Source organism: Chiloscyllium punctatum, chromosome 39, assembly GCF_047496795.1.
Source record: "Chiloscyllium punctatum isolate Juve2018m chromosome 39, sChiPun1.3, whole genome shotgun sequence".
NCBI classification, from domain to species: Eukaryota; Metazoa; Chordata; class Chondrichthyes; order Orectolobiformes; family Hemiscylliidae; genus Chiloscyllium; species Chiloscyllium punctatum.
Window position 1 is genome coordinate 46264553 of NC_092777.1, and position 21237 is coordinate 46285789.

The 21237-nt window shown below is 42.5% G+C and overlaps 1 protein-coding gene across 3 annotated transcripts in view; it reads right to left on the reverse strand.

Annotated features, from left to right (window-relative positions):
- The window catches only part of LOC140464232 (platelet-derived growth factor subunit A-like), a 90695-nt gene that overhangs the window by 56010 nt on the left and 13448 nt on the right, over positions 1–21237 (reverse strand). For all 3 annotated transcript variants that reach the window (XM_072559076.1, XM_072559074.1, XM_072559075.1), the window contains exon 2: positions 4557–4677. In XM_072559076.1, the coding sequence (XP_072415177.1) occupies positions 4557–4677 (121 nt within the window). The remainder of the gene's footprint in view (positions 1–4556; positions 4678–21237) is intronic.

Genomic DNA, 21237 nt, shown 5'->3' on the forward strand with positions numbered 1-21237 from the left:
TGGGAGTAGTAAACATAATACCATGAATTTTAAGACATTCATGAATAGGGATAACAGCTGTACTTGGGTGAAGGTATTAAACTGAGGGAAGGAAAACTACAACAATATTAGGCAGGAACTGGAGAACGTTGATTGGAGGCAGTTGTTTGAGGATAAATCCACATTGGACATGTGGGGGTGTTTCAAATGGCAGTTGGTAAAAGTTCAGAAGTGGCACGCTCCTGTGAGAATGAAGGATAGGTATGGCAAGTTATGTGAACCTAGGATAACCAGGAATGTTATGACTTTAGTCAAAAAGGAAAAGGAAGCATATGTAAGGTCTAGGAGAATGGGAACTGACAAAGCCTTTTAAGTATCTCAGTAGGAAAGAACTTTAACACAGTATGGGTAGGGCTAAAAGGGGTCATGAAAAGTTGTTAGCAAACAGCAGAATCCTAAGGCTTTTTATTTATATAAAGGTGCCACAGTGGTTAGCACTGCTGCCTCACAGCGCCTGAGACCCAGGTTAAATTCCCGCCTCAGGTGACTGACTGTGTGAAGTTTACACGTTCTCCCCGTGTCTGCGTGGGTTTCCTTCGGGTGCTCCGGTTTCCTCCCACAGACCAAAGATGTGCAGGTCAGGTGAATTGGCCATGCTAAATTGCCCGTAGTGTTAGGTAAGGGGTAAATGTAGGAGTATGGGTGGGTTGCGCTTCGGCAGGTCGGTGTGGACTTGTTGGGCCGAAGGGCCTGTTTCCACACTGTAATGTAATCTAATATATATAAACAAGAAGGTAGTCAGGGAAAGAGTTGGCCCACTCAAGGACAAAGAAGGGAATCTATATGTGGAGCCAGAAGAGGTAGGTGAGGTCATAAACAAATACTGTGTGTAGGTATTCACCAAAGAGAAGGAATTAGTGTAGGATATCTCAGGGAAGAGACTGTCAAATTTCTAAGCCAAGTTGGTATTAAAAAGGAAGAGGTGTTGTGTGTCTTAAAATGTACTAACGTAGATATGTCCCCTAGTCCTGATGGGATCTATTCCAGAATATTGAGATATGCAAGAAAACAAATTGCTGGAGCATCGACAGACATTTTAATATCCTCTTTGGCCACAGATAGGGTCTCAGAGGACTGGAGAATAGCCAACGTTGTCCCATTGTTTAAGAAGGGTAACAGGGACTATCCTGGAAATTACCTGCCTTTAAGCCTCATATCAGCGGTAGAGAAATTATTGGAAAAGATTCTCAGGGACATTTAGAAGCAAATAGACTTATTAGCAACAGACCGCCTGGTTTTGTGTGGTGAAGTCGTGCCTCACCAACTTAATCTGGTTGATGGATTTCAGTAAAGCCTTTGACAAGATCCCTCATGGCAGACTGGTACAAAAAGGTAAAGTCACATGGTATCAGATGTGAGCTGGTGAAATGGATACAGAACTAGCTTAGTCACAGCAGACAGAAGGTAGCGGTGGAAGGATGCTTTTCGGAATGGAGGGCTGCGAATACTCGTGTTCCATTGGGATCAGAGCTGGGAACTCTGAGGTTCATGGTCAACATAAATGATTTAAAGGAAAACATAGCTGGTCTAATTAGTAAGTTTTTAGACAATAGAAAGATTAGTGGAGTTGCAGATAGCGAGGAAGATTATCAGAGGATACAGCAGGTTATAGATCAGTTGGGGGTGGGGCAGAAAAATGGCAGATGGAGTTTAATCTGGACAAATGTGAGGTGATATATTTTGGAAGGTCAAGTATGTGTGGAAATAATACATGGCAGAACCTTGAGGAGTATTGATGTGCAGAGGAATCTGAGCGCGTAGGTAGATAAGGCAGTAAAAAATACCTATGGCATGCTTGTCTTCATTGGAAAGGGCATTGCGTATAAGGATAGGCAAACTATTCTGCGGCTTTATAGAACTTTAGTTAGGCCACACTTGTAATATTGTGTACAGTTATGGTCACCACACTACCAGAAGGATGTGGATAGTTTGGAGAGGGTACAAAAAAGGTTTACCAGGATAGTGCCTGGTATAGGGGATTTTAGCTTTTGAAGATAGGTTGGATAGATTGGGTTGAGGGTGATCCAATAGAAGTTTATAATGTTCAAATGCAACAACATCTGGACAATATCCAGGCTTGGGCTAATAAATGACAAGTAACATTAGCACCACACAAATGGCAAGCTATGTTCATCACCATTAAGAGACAACCTAACCAGCAGCTCTTGGCATTCAATGGTGTTTAAGTCATTGAATCCTGCACTAACAGCATCCTGAGGGTTATCATTGACTGGACACACAGCTGGACTCATTATATAAATACAGTAGCTACAAGAGCAGGTCAGACGTTAGGAATCCTGCAGGAAGAAACTCATCTCCTGACTCCCCAAAGTTTATCCATCATCTATAAGACAGAAGGCATGAGTGTGATGCAATAATCCCCAGATGCCTGGATGACTCTAACAGCACTCAGGAAGTTTGACAGCATCTAGGACAAAGCAGCCCACCTGATGAGGTTTGCTCCTCATCCACAAGCATCCACTCCCTCCAACACTGATGTTCAGTGATAGCAATATGTGTTATCTAAAAGATGGAGAGCAGAAATTCACCAAAGATGCTTAGACAGTATCTTCTAAACCCACAACCACTTCCATCCAGATGGACAAGAGCAGCAGATACATAGAAACACTACCACCTGCAAATTCCCCTTCAAGTCACTCACCATCTTGACTTGAAAGTATATCGCCATTCCTTCCCTGTCGCTAGGTCAAACTACTAGAATTCCCTCCCGAAGGGCATTATGGGTCTATCTAGAACACATGAATGACAGCAGCTCAAGAAGGTAGCTCACCACCTCCTTCTCAAGGTGAAAGTGAGGACAGCAGATGTTGGAGATTAGAGTCGAAAGTGTGGTACTGGAAAAGCACAACAGGTCAATCAGCATCCAAGGAGCAGGTGAATCGATGTTTCAGGCAATAACCCTTCATCAAGAATAGGATTGTAAGCCGAAGGGGTGGAGAGATAAATGAGAGGGGGTTGGAGTTGGAGGGAAGGTAGCTGAGAGTGCACAAGGTAAATGGAGGTGGGGGTGATGGTGATAGGAGAGGAGGGTGGAACAGATCTGCATTGATGCTGTGGGGTTGGAGGGTCCCGAGGCAGAACATGAGGCATTCTTCCTCCAGGTGTTGAGTGGTGAGGGAGTGACAATGGAGGAGGCCCAGGACCTGCATGTCCTCAGCAGAGTGGGAGGGTGATTTGAAATGCTCGGCCACAGGGCGGTGGGGTTGTTGGTGCAGGTATCCCGGAGATGTTCTCTAAAGCGAGTAGACATCCTGTCTCCCCAATGTAGAGGAGACTGCATTGGGAGCAACGGATACACTAAATGACTTGTGCAAATGGATGTGAAAGGCTCCTTTGGGGCCTTTGACAGAGGTGAGAGGGGAGGTGTGGGCACAGGTTTTGTAATTCCTGCAGTGGCAGGGCAAGGTGCTGAGAGGGGAAGGTGGGTTGGTGGGGAGCATGAACCTGATGAGGGAGTCGCAGAGGAAGGGAAACTAGAGATCGACAATAAATGCTGGCTGGCCAGCAACACTCTCATCCCATGAGTGAATGGAAGGAAGGTTCATCCTACAAGTGCAGGATGGTATTTCTCTTCTATTCTACGACTAAAACTCCACTCTTGTAAATGTAATGTTAAAACTATGCTCTCAGGTAGATTACATTATAACAGGTTTGACACCCAGACGGAAAAGCTTTTAAGATAAAGTAATATTTGGAAATTAACATACTGGTTTCCCCATGTTGGAGCGTCTAAGACCAGAGCGGATAATCTCAGAATAAAGGGTCACACATTTAAGACAAAGATGAGGAAAAGTTTATTTTCTCAAAGAGTTGTGAATCTCTGGAATTCTTTACCGCACAGGGCTGTTGAGATTGGGTATATTCAAGTGTGAGATAGATTTTTAATCAATAAGGGTATCAAGAGTTATGGGGAAAGGGAAGAAAAGTGGAGTTGAGGACTATCAGATCAGCCATGATCTCACTAAATGACAGCAGACTTGATGGGTTGAATGGCCTACATTTGCTCCTATATCTTATAGTGGTCAAACTGGAGCGCAGATCTTAGATGAACAAGACAAGTCAGACCAGTTTGCATCACTTGAAAGTTTTATAGTTTTTTTCTTCTTCTGGGAGGACACAAAACCTCTCTCCTGCCTTAATCTCACTCTTCCAGCACATCATTCCTTTCTTCCTTTTGTACTTATCATACTTTCCCTTTAATGTCTGTTGTTCAGCTCAACCATTCAATGTGGTGGCAAGTCCCACAATCTCTTTCAGCTCAGTGAAGAACTTGAGCTTGAATTTCTTATTGGATTTATCAGTAACTATTTTAGAGGTATTACCTTTAGTTTTGGACTGTCCCATAAGTGGAAACACCATCGCTTCATAATTCTAAAAGCCTCTATCAGCCTTCTCGTTTGCAGAAAAGACACAGCCCCAGCCTAACCAGGCTTTCCTGACTGTTGTAACCCAAGCTCTGGAACCACTCTGGTGTCACACTTCTGCAGAACACTGACCTTTGGCCTCAATACCCAGGAGGTCTTCCAGATCATCAATACTTCTTATGTCTGCTTGAGCGATCATCCTCAGCACATCTTCTGGGAGACCTTCTTCTGTATTTATGCTTTTTGGCATTTGCTGTTCAAAAGACAGAACACATTTATAAGTGCTAAGGGAAACAAGTGATTATGGAGCAAATAATACAGATCTCCTTGGTTTTCAAATAATCTCAATTTTTATAATGAAGCAGCCCAAGCTGTCAGCATTTCATATCATTTTCAAACAAAGGATATTCAAGAAAATCAAGTTGAAGATCACCTACAACTGAATGTCAGTGAAACTGGTGTACACTACAACGAACATACAATAAGGATGGACAGAAAAATAAATTATCTGGGCCATTCCCAAATGGTCATTTTGCAATGAAACATCATGAGCTGCAATGTTCCCTATTTACCAGCAACCAGGTAACATCAGGGAGAGAAAAGAAATGTAGGAACAAACACAGAATGCCGGGGAAACGCAGCAGGCCTGGTCGCTTCTACGGAGAGAGAAATGGAGTTAACATTCCAAGTCCAGTATGACTCTTCATTTTGTGTTTTTGTTTCAGACTTGCAGCATCCACAGTATTTTGCTTTTATTTGAAAACAAATTCAGAGCAGGTGCTGATGGAAAAATGTTCTGGGAAGTTCTTCTCCAACCTTCTGCTTATCCAAATGGATTTCAGGAGGCCACCATGACCAGAAGGCCTATCACCCTGCCTCCTCAATCTCTTTTGTCCACAGCTTTCTGCCACAGGAAAGAACTTGACCATCTATCTTCTGAATTCTTGAAACAAATCTGCATTCAGCATTGGGCCAGCAACCCATTCCAAAAGTCATCAACACTCTGTAAGAAACAAAACCTCTTGCCATCTCTTCTGATTTCAAGTTTCAGTAACTTAAATGCAGTTTCTGGTTTTCCCTAAACCTACCTAGTCAAATAGTCCAACCACATTTTTATTCCTTCATTATTCTAAATTCTTCAAATCAAATCTTCCTGAAGCTTGACTTCTTTAGACTAAAAACATCCTACACTCCATCCTTCTAGTGCTCCTCAATATCTTTGAATTAAAAACCATTCTCCAAATCTCTTCCAGAATCTTGCTATCACCTGCCAGTGACTACAAATTTGAACACTATTCCAGATAAAGGTTTTTTAAAGATCACGATAAACATTTCAAAACAAAAGCAGGATTATTCCAGTGATTAGTGCAGATGTACTTATTTGCTCTGCAGATCTATTTGCAGCAAAGTAAGGATGCCACTGCTGCACCAGACCAGAAGGCTGCTTTCTCATTAGAGAGAGATAACTGATGGTGGTTTAACCTGAGGGTCACCATGCATCTGGTGACAGGAAAGTCCTTCACAGTAACTTCAGCCAGTGCTGGAATTGAAACTATACTGTTACCATTGCTCTGTATTACAAGCCAACCAAGCTAACTGACCCTTATAGAATGATTTGTGATCCTTTACAGTCTCATACATTATTACACCTCAGTCACTCCCTTGTTCAACAGATTTTAATTTGGAATTCTCATGGCACACAGATATTTAGCACTATGCCTACAGTACAGTTACCAGCATTAAATATGATTTGCCAGATAGATTATTACATCCAGATCTAACTGTAATATACTTTTTCCCTTATTAAATGTTTTAAAACTAGGGTAAATATTTCTGTCATCTATAATCCTGCAGAGTTTCCCAAATACCTTCACAAGATTGTTCATATCGATCATTAATATAATAAACAATGGTCTGATCATCAACCTTGGCACTACTTAAAGGTTACATGCAAAACCATTACCTTTAATAACAAACCTCTCCCTTAGAAGAACACATGAACTGATGAACAGTCCCCTAATCTCTCAGAACTCATGTTCTACGACACTTGGTCAAAATCTTTAAAAATCCAAATATTTAATGCATATTCCTCAAGACTTGTTAGTTCCCTTTGACCAAAAGTAAAAAGATCATGTTCCTTGCAACCATTCATCTATGTCTTTCTATTTCTCATGCTGTCACTGGTCAGCATCACTGTCTCTTTACGCCTTTCTCTACAGAGCTCTCATTCTAACTCATTGTCCTCTTTATGTTCAAAACTACTTTCCTTCCTTAAATACACAAAATAGTTTGTTAACTGGCTATCCAACACAAATAGAACTTCTGAAATGCAAGGCCAGCATTTGTTGCCCATTCCCAACTGTCCTTTAATGGAGTAGCTTGCTCAACCAGTTCAGAGGGCAGTTAAGAATCAACCACATTGCTGTGAGTCTGGAGTCACATGTAGACCAGACCAGGTAAGGATGGCAAATTTAATTCCCTAAAGGCCATTTATGAACCCGATGGATTTTTACAACAATCCATGATAGTTTCATGGTCATAATCACCAAAAGTAGTTTTAATTGCAGCATTACAATAGGAATTTAAATTTCACCAGCTCCCAGAGCATTAGATGAGATCACTGGATTACCTCCAGAGGCATTACCATTATGGCATAAATACCCTCACAAGCAGATACACAGCATTTCAAATTTAAATTAACCATAAGGTGAACTCCAAAGTGTTAATTGAAAACCTGTAATGGCTGCTTAGAGATGGTTTAGAACACTAGAAATCTTTAATTGAAAAGTGATGAACAAAAATGTTTACCTTTGTAGTAGATGGAATATATTTCCCAAAATGCAGCACCTTGCATTTATCTAAATTAAACTCCATCTGCCACTTCTCAGCCCATTGGCCCATCTGATCAAGATCCTGTTGTAATCTGAGGTAACCTTCTTTGCTCCAATTTTGGTGTCATTTGTAAACTTACTAACTGTACCTCTTATGCTCGCATTCAAATCATTTATGTAAATGCCAAAACATAGAGGACCCAGCACCGATCCTTGTGGCACTCCACTGGTCACAGGCCTTCAGTCTGAAAAACAACCCTCCACCACCACCCTCTGTCTTCTGCCTTCAAGCCAGTTCTGTATCCAAATGGCTAGTTCCCCCTGTATTCCATGAGATCTAACCTTGCTAACCAGTCTCCCATGGGGAACCTTGTCAAACACCTTACTGAAGTCCAGAGATCATGTCCACCACTCTGCCCTTATCAATCCTCTTGTTACTTTTTGAAAAAAACTCAATCAAGTCTGTGAGACATGATTTCCCATGCACAAAGCCAAGTTGACAATCCCTAATCAGTCCTTGCTTTTCTAAATACATGTACATCCTGTCCCTCAGGATTCCCTCCAATAACTTGCCCACTACCAACGTCAGGCTTACCAGTCTAAAGTTCCCTGGCTTGTCCTGACCATCTTTCTTAAATAATGCAACCATGTTAGCCAATCTCCAGTCTTCTGGCACCTCACCTGTGACTATTGATGATGCAAATATCTCAGCAAGAGGCCTAGCAATTACTTCCCTAACTTTCCACAGAATTCTCAGGTACACCTGCTCAAATCCTGGGGATTTATCCATTATTATGCATTTCAAGACATCTCGTACTTCCTCCTCTGTAATATGGACATTTTTCAAGATGGCACCATCTATTTCCTCATATTCTATATCTTCCATGTTCTTCTCCACAGTAAACACTGACCCAAAATATTCATTTAGTATCTCCCCCATTTCCTGCGGCTCCACACAAAGGCCGCCTTGCTGATCTTTGAGGGGCCCAGTCTCTCCCTAGTTACCCTTTTGTCCTTAATATATTTTTAAAAACCCTTTGGATACTCCTTAACTCTATTTGCCAAAGCTATCTCATGTCCCCTTTTTGCCCTCCTGATTTCCCTCTTAAGTATACTCCTACTGCCTTTATACTCTTCTAAGGAATCACTCGATCTATCCTTACATATGCTTCCTTTTTTTTCTTAACCAAACCCTTAATTTCTTTCGTCATCCAGCATTCGCTATACCTACCAGCCTTTCCTTTCACCCTAACAGGAATATACTGTCTCTGGATTCTCATTATCTCATTTCTGAAGGTTTCCCATTTTCCAGCCATCCCTTTACCTGTGAACATCTGCACCCAAATCAACTTTTGAAAGTTCTTGCCTAATACCATCAAAATTAGCCTTTCTCCAATTTCGAAATTCAACTGTTAGATCTAGTTGATCCTTTCCCATCACTATTTTAAAACTAATAGAATTATGGTCTCTGGCCCCAAAGTGTTCCCCCATTGACACCTCAGTCACCTCCCCTGCCTTATTTCCCAAGAGTAGGTCATCTTTTGCACCTTCTCTAGTAAGTTAATCCATATACTGAATCATAACATTTTCTTGTACACACTTACCAAATTCGTCTCCATCTAAACCCTTAACATTATGGCAGTCCCAGTCAATGTTTGGAAAGTTAAAATCGCCTATCATAACCACCCTATTATTCTTACAAATAAATGAAATCTCCTTCCAAATTTGTTTGTCAATTTCCCTCTGACTATTAGGGGGTCTATAATACAATCCCAACAAGGTGATCATCCTTTCTTACTTCTCAGTTCCACCCAAGTAACTTCCCTGGATGTATTCCCAGGAATATCCTCCCTAAGTACAGCTGTAATCCTATCCCTTATCAAAAACGCCACTCCCCCTTCTCTCTTTCCTCCCTTTCTGTCCTTCCTGTAGCATTTGTATCCTGGAATATTAAGCTGCCAGTCCTGTCCATCTCTGAGCCACGTTTCTGTAATTGCTATGTTATCCAAGTCCCGTGTTCCTAACCATGCCCTGAGTTCATCTGAGTTAGGCCTCTTGCATTAAAATAAATGCAGTTGAATTTATCAGTCCTACATTGTTCTCGGCTTTGTTCCTGCCTGCCCTGACTGTTTGACTCGCTTCTTTTCTCAACTCTACCAGTCTCAGATTGATCTCTTTATTCAGTATCTCCCTGGATCCCATCGCTCCCCACCCCCCACACCACACCTCCCCCCACCCCCACCGCCCACCACCACCTTACTAGTTTAAATCCTCCCAAGCAGTTCTAGCAAATCTCCCTGCCAGTATATTAGTCCCCTACCAATTCAGGTGCGATCTGTCCTTCATGTACAGGTGACTTCTACCCCAAAAGAGATTCCAATGATCCAAAAATGTGCATCCTTTTCCCATACACCAGCTCTTCAGCCATGCATTCATCTGCTCTATTCTCCTATTCTTACCCTCACTAGCTCGTCGCAGTGTGAGTAATCCAGATATTACTACCTTTGAGGACCTCCTTTTTAAATTCCTGTCTAACTTTATATATTCTCCCTTCTGAATCTCATCCTTTTCCCTTCCTATGTCATTGGTTCCAATGTGTACAATGACCTCCTGCTGGTCCCTCTCCCCCTTGAGAACGTTCTACACCCTCTCCGAGACATCCTTTATCCTGGCATCAGAAAGACAACACACTATTTTGATTTTTCACTGCTGGCCACAGAAACATCTGTCAGTACCTTGGACTCGAGTCCCCTAACTCAACTGGAACCGATGTACCCCTCATTACATTAGAGCCTGTCTTGATACCAGAAACTTGGCTGTTCATGCTACATTCCCCTGAAAGTCCAGCACCACCTACATTTTCCAAAATAGCATACTTGTTTGAAACGGGGATAGCCACTGAAGACTCCTGTACTACCCGCTTACCTCTCCTACCTTTCTTGGAGTTAAGCCATCTTCCTGACTGTATCCATGGCTTTTCTCCCTTCCTATAACTGTCATCCATCACACCTCCTTACTCTTGTAAATTCCTCATTGCCTCTAACTGTCACTCCAAACAATCCATTCAATTTGGCAGGATTTGCAACCAATGATACTTATTGCAGATATAATCCTCAGTAACACTTAAACTCTCCTGAAACTCTCACATCTGACAAGAAGAGCATATCACTCTACTAAAGGCTATTTTGCTCCTTTTGATCAAGACTCAGAAATTAGCACCGTCTTATTGCTCTACAAAACACTGCTCCAGGCTAACTTAATACTTATGGCTTATAATTTTTAAAATTTGATCAAAATAAGAAAGAGTAAGTCTTTTTAAAGAAGTTTTGAAACAATGCCCAAACATCAACTTGATGGGAATATGGTTTTCAGGTTTTGGGAAAAGGTGAAATCACCCAACAGTTTTTCCACAGCGCTCATCCCAAAGACCAGTCAGTTCTTGCTAACACAATCAGAGAGATATTCCATGGCTAAAGGCCAGTCCGAGTGAGACCAGCTTCCATCCCCTGTACTTTCTGCAGCAGGTGACATTCTAACATAACAACGAGGACCGAGGCCTTGATCTTTTAGAACTTTCAGAAAAATTGTCATTCTCATGTGAAAAAAAAACTACAGGCACTTTTTAAAGAAGTATACTTGGTTTGTATATATTTGGTTTGGAACCTTCAATAGTAAGTGACAGCAATGAAGCAGGGCGCTACGTAAGGTAACTGAAGCAATCAGACAGCCTGTCTCTGAAGGAAAGGGTGTTTCAGGAGGAAAGAGGTCTGATAGGGAGAAGGATCTGACAGACAAAAGGATTTCTTCAATCAGATGTAAACTGTGGGCTTTAATCCATGTAAACAGTATGTTTTCCATGTTGAATCTTAATTTTCCTTCATGCTTCTAATGACCCAAGGCCAGTGGAATAAAGAATCTTTGTTTCTTGATCTTAGGGTTGTCTGTGTGGTTTCATGTTACATTTCTGACGTAGCAGGATTCCAGAACACTGACATTAAGTCGTAGCAGACCAGGGTTGAGAAGAATCTGGCCGAGGTGGAGTGGATGGTGGGCAACTGAAAACTGGCAATGTCCATAAGGATGGTTGAGGCTGCATCACTAATATTGAAGCTCATGCATCTTTGGAAGAAATAAGACCCCTTTCGACCACACTCAGACATAGGCCCCAACATACATTCCTTTACCATCATGGAGGAAGGAAGTGGTGATACTCGTCAAATATTCTACTGGTCTCTGAGGAGGAAGCCTGTATATATTCAGAGAAAAACCAGAAACACTCAATGATCTAGGAATTAAAAACTGGATTAAGGATTCAGAGCTGGTTATGGCCTCCAAGGGCCTCAATGTGATTCAGCTGGCAGCATTCATAATAGAACATCTGTGTGGAAAGTCAATCAGAAAATATTAGAGAGGAGGTGCAGATGTTCAAAGAAGTTCACAGTAGATCTATGTATTATGCCTGCCGGGGAGAGCAATAGCCTGATGCAGCTAAAGCAAAGGTATTGTGGTTTTAAGCAAGCTGGAGAGGAGGGCATGGTCTCTGTATCCTGGGCCCTGATGAAGTTGTTTAACTACAACACTCTCCTGGATCCCTACTCCAAATCAACCAGGGACAGGCAGCTGAAGGACTACCCCTATTGGAAGTAGTCTGGCCTTGGGAACCTCTGATGGAGTTGCATGACCAACTTCAATTATTTTCCTGCAGCAGATCAATCTGGAACTGGTACAGATTGGACTCGTAAGACCAGAAAAGAGGCTACCATCAAGGATGTGACTGTCAGCATGCATGGGGATGTAAACCTCAGGCAGAACAGATCACTGCTCAGCAATCACAGATTCAGTCCTATTTTCACGGTACGCCTTACAGCCAATCCTACTTAAGGGACATTCCAAAGAAGTATTGGAATTGTGACAGGGCTGATCACTTCAAAATGAGACTGCCCTTAATAACCACAGCCAAGGGAAGTCAGTGCTGGCCAGCCAGAGAGGGTTATAGCTGTCACCGTGTAGTCAAAGACAGCATTCTGACTCTACTTCCCCCATGACATTCAGACCAAGATTCAATGTAGTATCATTGATGCTTTTGAGTGAGATCCAAACCAGATCCAGGCAGCTAGAGCCTTGTGTGATTTCATCTTTGCCATCCATGTTAAAAGAGGACCTCAGACAGCTTTAGCTGATTGACGTGGGCATCAATAGACTGCGCTATTACTGAAAAGCCCAACATCCACTCAGCCCAGCACCAGCTAATGAGGGAGTCCAAACAGGCACGGAAACTGGAGTCAGGAAAGAGGCTGGTGTCCTCTATCTACTGGTCCATAAGAACGAGAGCGAGGTGAAGCAACTCATCCTTCCTCACAGCCTCAGGTGTCGAGTGTCAGTAATAGCTCATAACCAAGCAAGACATGAGTAATGGAAAAGAAAACTGCCCTGACCAGAGAGCAGTGTTACTGGCCAGGGATTGCTGCTGATATTGATTACCACTGTTGAAGCTGAGAGAGGTGTTCTTTCAACAAAGCAGGAAAATGAATGCACATGTGTATGGGAAACCGGATCGCCAACAGACCTTTAGAGAACCTTACAAAAGTGTTTAGAGTGCTTGACTCCAGTAGCAACAGGATGGAACATGTTTTGATACACACAGATATCTCCACCGTAGGAAGTAGGTGAGTCGGAAAGTTAGGTGGAGAAATGGCAGATATAGTTCAATCCAGACAAGCATGAAGTGATGCATTTTGGGAGGTCAAATGCAAGAGGAAAGTAGATGGTAAATGGCAGAAACTTTAGAAACATTGATGTACAGGGGGTTCTTGGAGTACAATCCATAGCTCCCTGAAAATGCCAACATAAGTGGATAAGGTGGTAAAGAAGGTATACAGCGTGCTTGCCTTTATTAGTTGGGACATTAAGTGTAAAAGTTAGTAACTAAATAAAACTTTAGTTAGGCCACATGTCAGTATTGTGTACAGCTCCGGTCACCTCATTATGGGAAGGGTGTGGACATTTTGGAGATGATGCAAAAGAGATTTACCAGAATGTGGTCTGGATTGGAGTATACTAGTTGCAAGAAGTTGGACAAACTTGAATTGTTTTCACTAGAACATTGGAGGCTATGGAACAACCTGATAGAAGTATATAAAATTATGAGAAGCATGGATAGGGTGGATAGTCAGAATCTCTTTCCTAGGGTGGAAATATCAAATACAAGGGGGCCCACATTTAAGCTGAGAGGGGGAACGTTTAAAGGACATGTGTGAGGGAAGTTTTTTTTTTACTGAGAAGGTGGTAGGTGCCTGTAACACACTGCCAGGGAGATGGTAGAAGCAGATATGATAGCAATGTTTATGAGGCAATTAGACAGCAACATGAACAAGCAGGGAATAGAGGGAGACAGACTATGTGCAACGAAATGAGATTAGTTTCAAATGGTATCATCGTCGGTGCAGACATGATGGGCCAAAGGGCCTGTTCCTGCTGTACTGTTCTATGCTCAAGTTTCCACCCATAACCAAAAGGTGTCAACTATAGGCAGCCTATTAATACATCATCGGTTGGGGGTCAATTTAGCTCAGTCGGTTGGTTTGCAAAGTAGTGTGATGCCAGCAGCATGGGTTCATTCCCCATCATTGGCTGAGATCACTATGAAAGACTGTCCTTCTCAACCACTTCTTTCACCTGCAATACAGTGGCCTTCAGGTTAAATCACCACCTTTAATCTCTCTCTAATGAGAGAGCAGTCCTATGGTCTGGTAAGACTATGGTGACTCACATCATTGGTTTCAATTTCCAGTGTTGGATTCATAGTGATCAAAGGCATAACTTTGAGAGCAAGATTGTACAGGAGCTTTGTAAAGTCAATCATATCACCAAGAACCACACCAGTCCTGATCATCCAGAGGGTATTGGACAGTCTGAATTATTCAGCCATACTCAAAATGACATCTGCATGCCTTGCCTGTACAAATGAAAACATACTTTCAAGAGTTGGTTTACAGTTAGAATAGCAGCCTGCAATCATCTATATGTTATTCTCTACACATTGTCTTCTTTGGATGAGACACAGTCCTTCATATGAACCATCTTTTTTTTATTCACTTGTGGGATGTGATTGTGGCTGGGTCAGCATTTATTGCCCATCCTTAGTTGCCCGTGAGAAGGTGATGGTGAGCTGCTTTCTTGAACTGCTGCGGTCCTTCTGCTGTAGGTAGACCCACAATGCCCTTAAGGAATTCCAGGATTTTGGCCCAGTGATAGAATAGGGATTGATATCTATTTCCAAGGAAGGATGGTAAGTGGCTTAGAGGGAATTAGTAGGTGGCGTTCCCATGTATCTGCTGCCCTTGTACTTCCAACTGGAAGTGGTTGTGGGTTTGGAAGGATCTGTCTAAAGATCGCTGGTGAATTTCTGCATGTATATTGTAGATTTTACACACTGCTGCTACTGAATGTCAGCAGTGGAGGGACTGGATGCTTGTGGATGTGATGCCAATCAAGCAGGCTGCTTATTCTTGGATGGTGTCAAGCTTCATGGGTGTTGCTGGAACTGCACCCATCCAGGAAAGTGGGGAGTATTCCATCACCATTCTGAATTGTACCTTGTAGAAGATAGTGGACAGGCTTTGCGGAGTCAGGAAGTGAATTACTTGCCGCAGCATTCCTAGCCTCTGACCTGCTGTTGTAACCACTGTATAGTTGAATTTCTGGTCAATGGTAACACCCAGGATGTTGATGGTGGGGATTCAGTAATGGTAACACCATTGAAATATCAAAGGGTGGTGGCTAGATTGCCTCTTACTGGTGATGGTCATTGCCTGGCATTTGTGTGGCATGAATATTCCTTCCCACTTGTCAGCCCAAGCCTGGATATTGTTGCATTTGAGCATGAACTGCTTCAGTATCTGAGAAGTCGGTAATGGTGCTGAACATTATGCAATTATCAACAAAGATGGTTGGGCCTAGGATACCACTCTGAGGGACCCCAACAGAGATGCCCGGGAGCTGACATGACTGACCTCCAACAATCAAAATTATCTTCCTGTGTGCCAGGTTTGACTCCAACTGGTGGAGTGTTTGCCTCCTGAAACCAGTTCTGCTCGGGCTCTTTGATACCACACTCAGTCGAATGCAGCCAAGGGCTGTCACTCTCATTTCACCTCTGGAATTTAGCTCTTTTGTCCATGTTTGAATCAAGGCTGTAATGCGGTCAGGAGCTGAGTGACCCTGGCAGACCCTAAACTGGGCGTCACTGAGCAGGTATTGCTTGATAGCACTGCTGATGACATCTAGCATATTTCTGATGATTGGAAGTAGACTGATGGGGCAGTAATTTGTCTTGTGTTTTGTGTACAGAATATAACAGGGCAATTTTCCGCTGCTGGGTAGACGCCAGTGGTGTAGCTGCACTGGAACAGCTTGGCTGGGGAATGGCAAGTTCTGGAGCACAAGTCTTCAGTTCTATTGCTGGAATGTTGTCAGGGCCCATAGCCTTTACAGCATCCAGTGCCTCGAACTATTTCTTTTTTCATGTGGAGTGAATCAAATCAGTTGACTGGTAATGCCGGAGACCAGTGTAGGAAACTGAGATGGATCATCTAATCAGCACTGCTGGCTGAAGATTGCTGCAAGTGTTTCAGCCTTATCTTTTGCACTGATGTGCTGGGCTCTTCTGTCATTGAGGATTGGGATATTTGTGGAGCCTCCTCCCCCAGTGAGTTGCTTAATTCCCCACCAACATTCACGACTCGTTGTGGCAAGACTGCAAAGTTTAGAACAGATCTATTGATCGTGGGATTGCTTGGATTTCTTGGGCTCGTTGTACTTTCTGATGGAGATGGTCAAGTCTATGAGTGAATAGCCAAGTATCACACAATATCAAGCCAAGTATTGGAGATGAAGTACAGGACAGCTAAGAAAAACAGTGACTGTCTGGAACTCCAACTGGCATAAGGGCATCCCTCCAACACTGGAATATCACAATCACCTGATGAAGGAGCGTCGCTCCGAAAGCTAGTGTGCTTCCAATTAAACCTGTTGGACTATAACCTGGTGTTGTGTGATTTTTAACTTTGGAATATCAAGGGTTGGGATACAGGATATCTGGGACACTGAATCCTAAACCAGTATTAAACAATGAGACACAGGCAGCCAGACTTGTGATGTTGAACTTGTAGCTGCAGGGTGCCTCAGAATATGGCTTTCAGATAGAGTTGATTGATGCCGGGATTCTGGGGATGATAGGGAGACAAGTAGCTCACTCAGAGGTATGTGATGGCTCAAGTGAAGTGGAGTCGGATAGCAATCAGGATTCTTGCACTGGAAAAATGGCAGAGCGATGATGTGCCAGAAAAGTAGAAACTAAAACAACATGAGCCACTGACCATATGACTCCTGGAGACCTGACTGACCAAGATCCCAATGTGGGTGATGTATCACAGAGCCTGAGTCCCTTGGAAGGCACAAATACAGATAAGAGATGAAAAGGCTCTCTCAAGCAACTGCTACTTATCAGCACAACTAATAACCACATGGCTCAGAGGTTAGCACTGCCAGTGATCCAGGTTCAATTCCTGCTTTGGGCGACTGTCTGTGCAGAGGTTGTGTGTTCTCCCACTATCTACATGGTTTCCTCTGGATGTTCTGGTTTCCTCCCAAAGATCCCAAAGTCCAAAGATCTGCAAGTTAGGTGGATTGGCCATGCTACGTTGTCCATAGTGCCCATTGGGTGGATTATCCATGGCAATATGTGGGGTTACCGGGATAGGATTTGGAGGGGTGGGATGCCCTTTGGAGGGTCAGTGTGGACTGTATGGGTTGAATGGCCTCTTTCCACACTGTAGGGATTCTATAATCTGCCCACATTGATAATGGAAGTAAAAAATGCTACATTAATGCAGACCCAACCATTATAGCCACCATAGTGCAAATGAACCTGCTAATCACACAGCTGCTTAGCAAATAGTCACCGTGTGCTATCATTGTCCAGGCAGAAATGTGCAATAGAATCTCCAGCAACAGGTGGATATAGTGAGGAACAGCATCAAGCATGGCACAGCTGAAGCAGATACGTCTAAACCTCCTGTAGTAGGTGACAACGGTGAGGGAGGGTATTGAGCAGGAAGCTGGAACAGCCAATAGTAACTGCTTTGGAGGAAAGGAATGGGGTCAAGGATCAGACAGTCAAAAGATTCCCCCAGTCAAATGTAATGCAATAGCCTCGATTTCATATAAATACCATGTTTTCCAAGTTTAACACTGATGTCTCTTCCTGTTTGCAATGATCTGATGCCAATTGAATAAAGAATCCTGATCCATGGGTCATCCATGTATTCAAATCTCATGTTGCGCACCTATAAATCCTACAAACATTTTTACCATAAATTAATGTGATCCATAGCCTCAAGGAATCATTTTGCTTGTAACTACATCCAAGAAAAAAAGTCACTTAGATTGTCAGATAGTTTTGTACCATGTTGTATTTTTTGTTGCTTAAGAGAGAAAATATGATCCCCTTACATATACTTTAACAATCAATATATACCTGGACTCCACTAACCTAAACTAGTCCTAAGAATAACAGCCCTACTTTCAGTCCACTTATGACAATGGTTGTTTAACAATTCACACAAATACAAGTGCTCAAAAAAAAATCTCTGCAAATATTGAATATGTCCAATAAGGAGCATGATGAACTGATCATGATTAAACTCATTTTTAATGGAAAGTTTCGCCTTCCATAGACTTTGTCAGGTCATCACCTCTATAAAAATAATAAAGCGAAAGGATTGTGGTTACCATTTAACTAGCCGAACCGTATAGTCAGGTTTGGCCCAAACCTAAATAGGGAATGTTTTTAACCTCCATTTCAGTTAAAGAGTTATGTCATCAGATTGATATTGTCAAAACAATGTTTCTTTTGCACTGTGAACAGAAGTTTAAAGTGAGAACTGAGCTGTAGAACTACAACTACTGTGCAAGAAAACACTACTTTAAAGAAAAGTTGATTTTATTGATGACCACTGCAATAACTTATATTGGAACTATTTTCTTTGGTATCAACATATCAAAGGAAGTACAATCTCATCCCAGAAAGCTATTAGAAACATCTAGTGGTACTAACACAGCTATGTAACAACAAAATAGGAATCACATACAACTTCCTCAGTAAACTGGTTCAGACAACAGAATAACTGAATACATGCAGCACAATGTGTACTAACAGAAATTTACCAAAGACATTTCATTACTCCGAAAGACATAAAGTCTCTAAAATATACAAACATCGCAGATAAATATTCAGAAAGTGTTTTATGTGCACATTTTCTTTTTTTTTCCCGAAATTACCACAATGTTCTAGCAGTGGAGCTTCACATAAACATCTGATTAAAAATCTTACCTCCTAGTGTTCAATGACAAAGATTAGAAAATAGTGAGGCCACTCGGAAGGTGTGGGTGTTGGGAAGAGAAGTGACTGGAAAATGAGATAACGAGAATCCACAGGCAGTATCTACTTGTTAGGGTCAAAGATCAGCAAGGCAGCCTTTGTGTGGAGCCACAGAAAATGGGGAGATATTAAACGAGTATTTTGCATCAGTGTTTACTGTGGAAAAGGACATGGAAGATATAGAATGTAGGGAAGTAGATGGTGACATCTTGCGAAATGTCCATATTACAGAGGAGGAAGTGCTAGATGTCTTGAAATGCATAAAGCTGGATAAAGACCCAGGACCTGATCAGGTGTACCAACTCTGTGGGAAGCCAGGGAAGTGATTGCTGGGCCTCTTGCTGAGATATCTGTATCATCGATAGTCACAGGTGAAGTGCCAGAAAACTAGAGGTTGGCGAATGTGGTGCCAATGTTTAAGATGGGTGGTAAGGACAAGCCGGGGAACTATAGACAAGTGAGCTTGACGTCGGTGGTGGGCAAGTTGTTGGAGGGAATCCTGAGGGACAGGATGTACCTGTATTTGGAAAGGCAAGGGCTAATTAGGGATAGTCAACATGGCTTTGTGCATGGGAAATCATGTCTCATAAACTTGATTGAGTTTTTTGAAGAAGTAACAAAGAGGATTGATGAGGGCAGAACAGTAGATGTGACCTAAATGGACTTCAGTAAGGCGTTCGACAAGGTTTCCCATGAGAGACTGATCAGCAAGGTTAGATCTCACGGAATACAGGGAGAATTAGCCTTTTGGATACAGAACTGGCTCAAAGGTAGAAGACAGAGGGTGGTGGTGAAGGGTTGTTTTTCAGACTGCAGGCCTGTGACCAATGGAGTGCCATAAGGATCGGTGCTGGGTCCTCTACTTTTCGTCATTTATATAAATGATTTGGATGCGAACATAAGAGGTATAGTTAGTAAGTTTGCAGATGCCACCAAAATTGGAGGTGTAGTGCACAGCGAAGAAGATTACCTCAGATTACAACAGGGTCTTGATCAGATGAGCCAATGGGCTCAGAAGTGGTGGATGGAGCTTAGTTCAGATAAATGCGAGGTGCTGCATTTTGGGAAAGCATATTTAGCCAGACTTATACACTTAATGGTAAGGGAGTGTTTCTGAACAAAGAGACCTTAGAGTGCAGGTTCATAGCTCCTTGAAAGTGGAGTCACAGGTAGATAGGATAGTGAAGAAGGCGTTTGGTACGCTTTCCTTTATTGGTCAGAGTATTGAGTACAGGAGTTGGGAGGTCATGTTGCGGCTGTACAGAACATTGGTTAGGCCATTGTTGGAATATTGCATGCAATTCTGGTCTCCGTCCTATTGGAAAGATGTTGTGAAACATGAAAGGGTTCAGAAAAGATTTACAAGGATGTTGCCAGGTATGGAGGATTTGAGCTATAGGGAGAGACCAAATAGGCTTGTGCTGTTTTCCCTGAAGCTTTGGAGGCTGAGGGGTGACCATATAGAGGTTTACAAAATTATGAGGGGTATGGATAGGGTAAATAGACAAAGTCTTTTCTCTGGGGATTCTATTCCTGATGAAGGGCTTTTGCCCGAAACATCGATTTTCCTGCTCCTCAGATGCTGCCTGAACTGCTGTGCTTTTCTAGCATCGCTCTAATCTAGAACCTGGGGTGGGCGAGTCCAGAGCTAGAGGGCAGGCATAGGTTTAGGGTGAGAGAGGAAAGATATTAAAGAGACCTAAGGGGCAATGTTTTCATGCAGAGGATGGTATGTGTATAGAATGAAGTGGTGGAGGCTGGTACGATTGCAACATTTAAAAAGCATTTGGATGGGTATATGAACAGGTAGGGTTTTGAGGGATATGGGCCAGGTGCTGGCAGGTGGGACTAGGTTGGGTTGGGATATCTGGTTGGCAAGGATGGATTGGACTGAAGGGTCTGTTTCCATGCTGTACATCTCTATGACTCTATGACTGATGCTAAAGGTCAAGCACAATGTGATGTCAATGAAAAGGATTGTTAGAAACAGACGCAGTAATCAACTGTTATGTCCTGTTGAGAGCCAATCTCAATTGGCTGATGAATGTATTAAAGGAGCCGGATAGATAGAACAATAAGGCAGACATGGGGGCTCATGTGGTAGAGTGGTAATGTCCCTGCCTCTGAACCAGTAGACATTCCTGTCAGCTCCAGAAATATGTCATAATACATCTGAACAGGGTGATTAAAAGTACCTACACCATTAATAGTGCAACTGACATTGCAGTACAATGTTAGCGTCCCTACTTCTTGGCCAGCAGATCCGGGTTCAACTACTATCTGCTCGAGAGATGTGTTGTCTGAACTGGCTAATTGAAGTAACTACAGATAGTACAACACCAGCCTTAGTTATATGTGAATGCTTCTAGTTCTTGATTGGCAAGAGATCTTACATTCAGAAAGATGAGGGAACACTGGCATTTATGAATGGATTAAATAATTAATTCCAACAAAATGTATACAGAAACTTTTTATACTGCACCCATCAGGATTATATGCAAGAAATATCAAAATAACAGTGGAAGACAACATTGATACCATG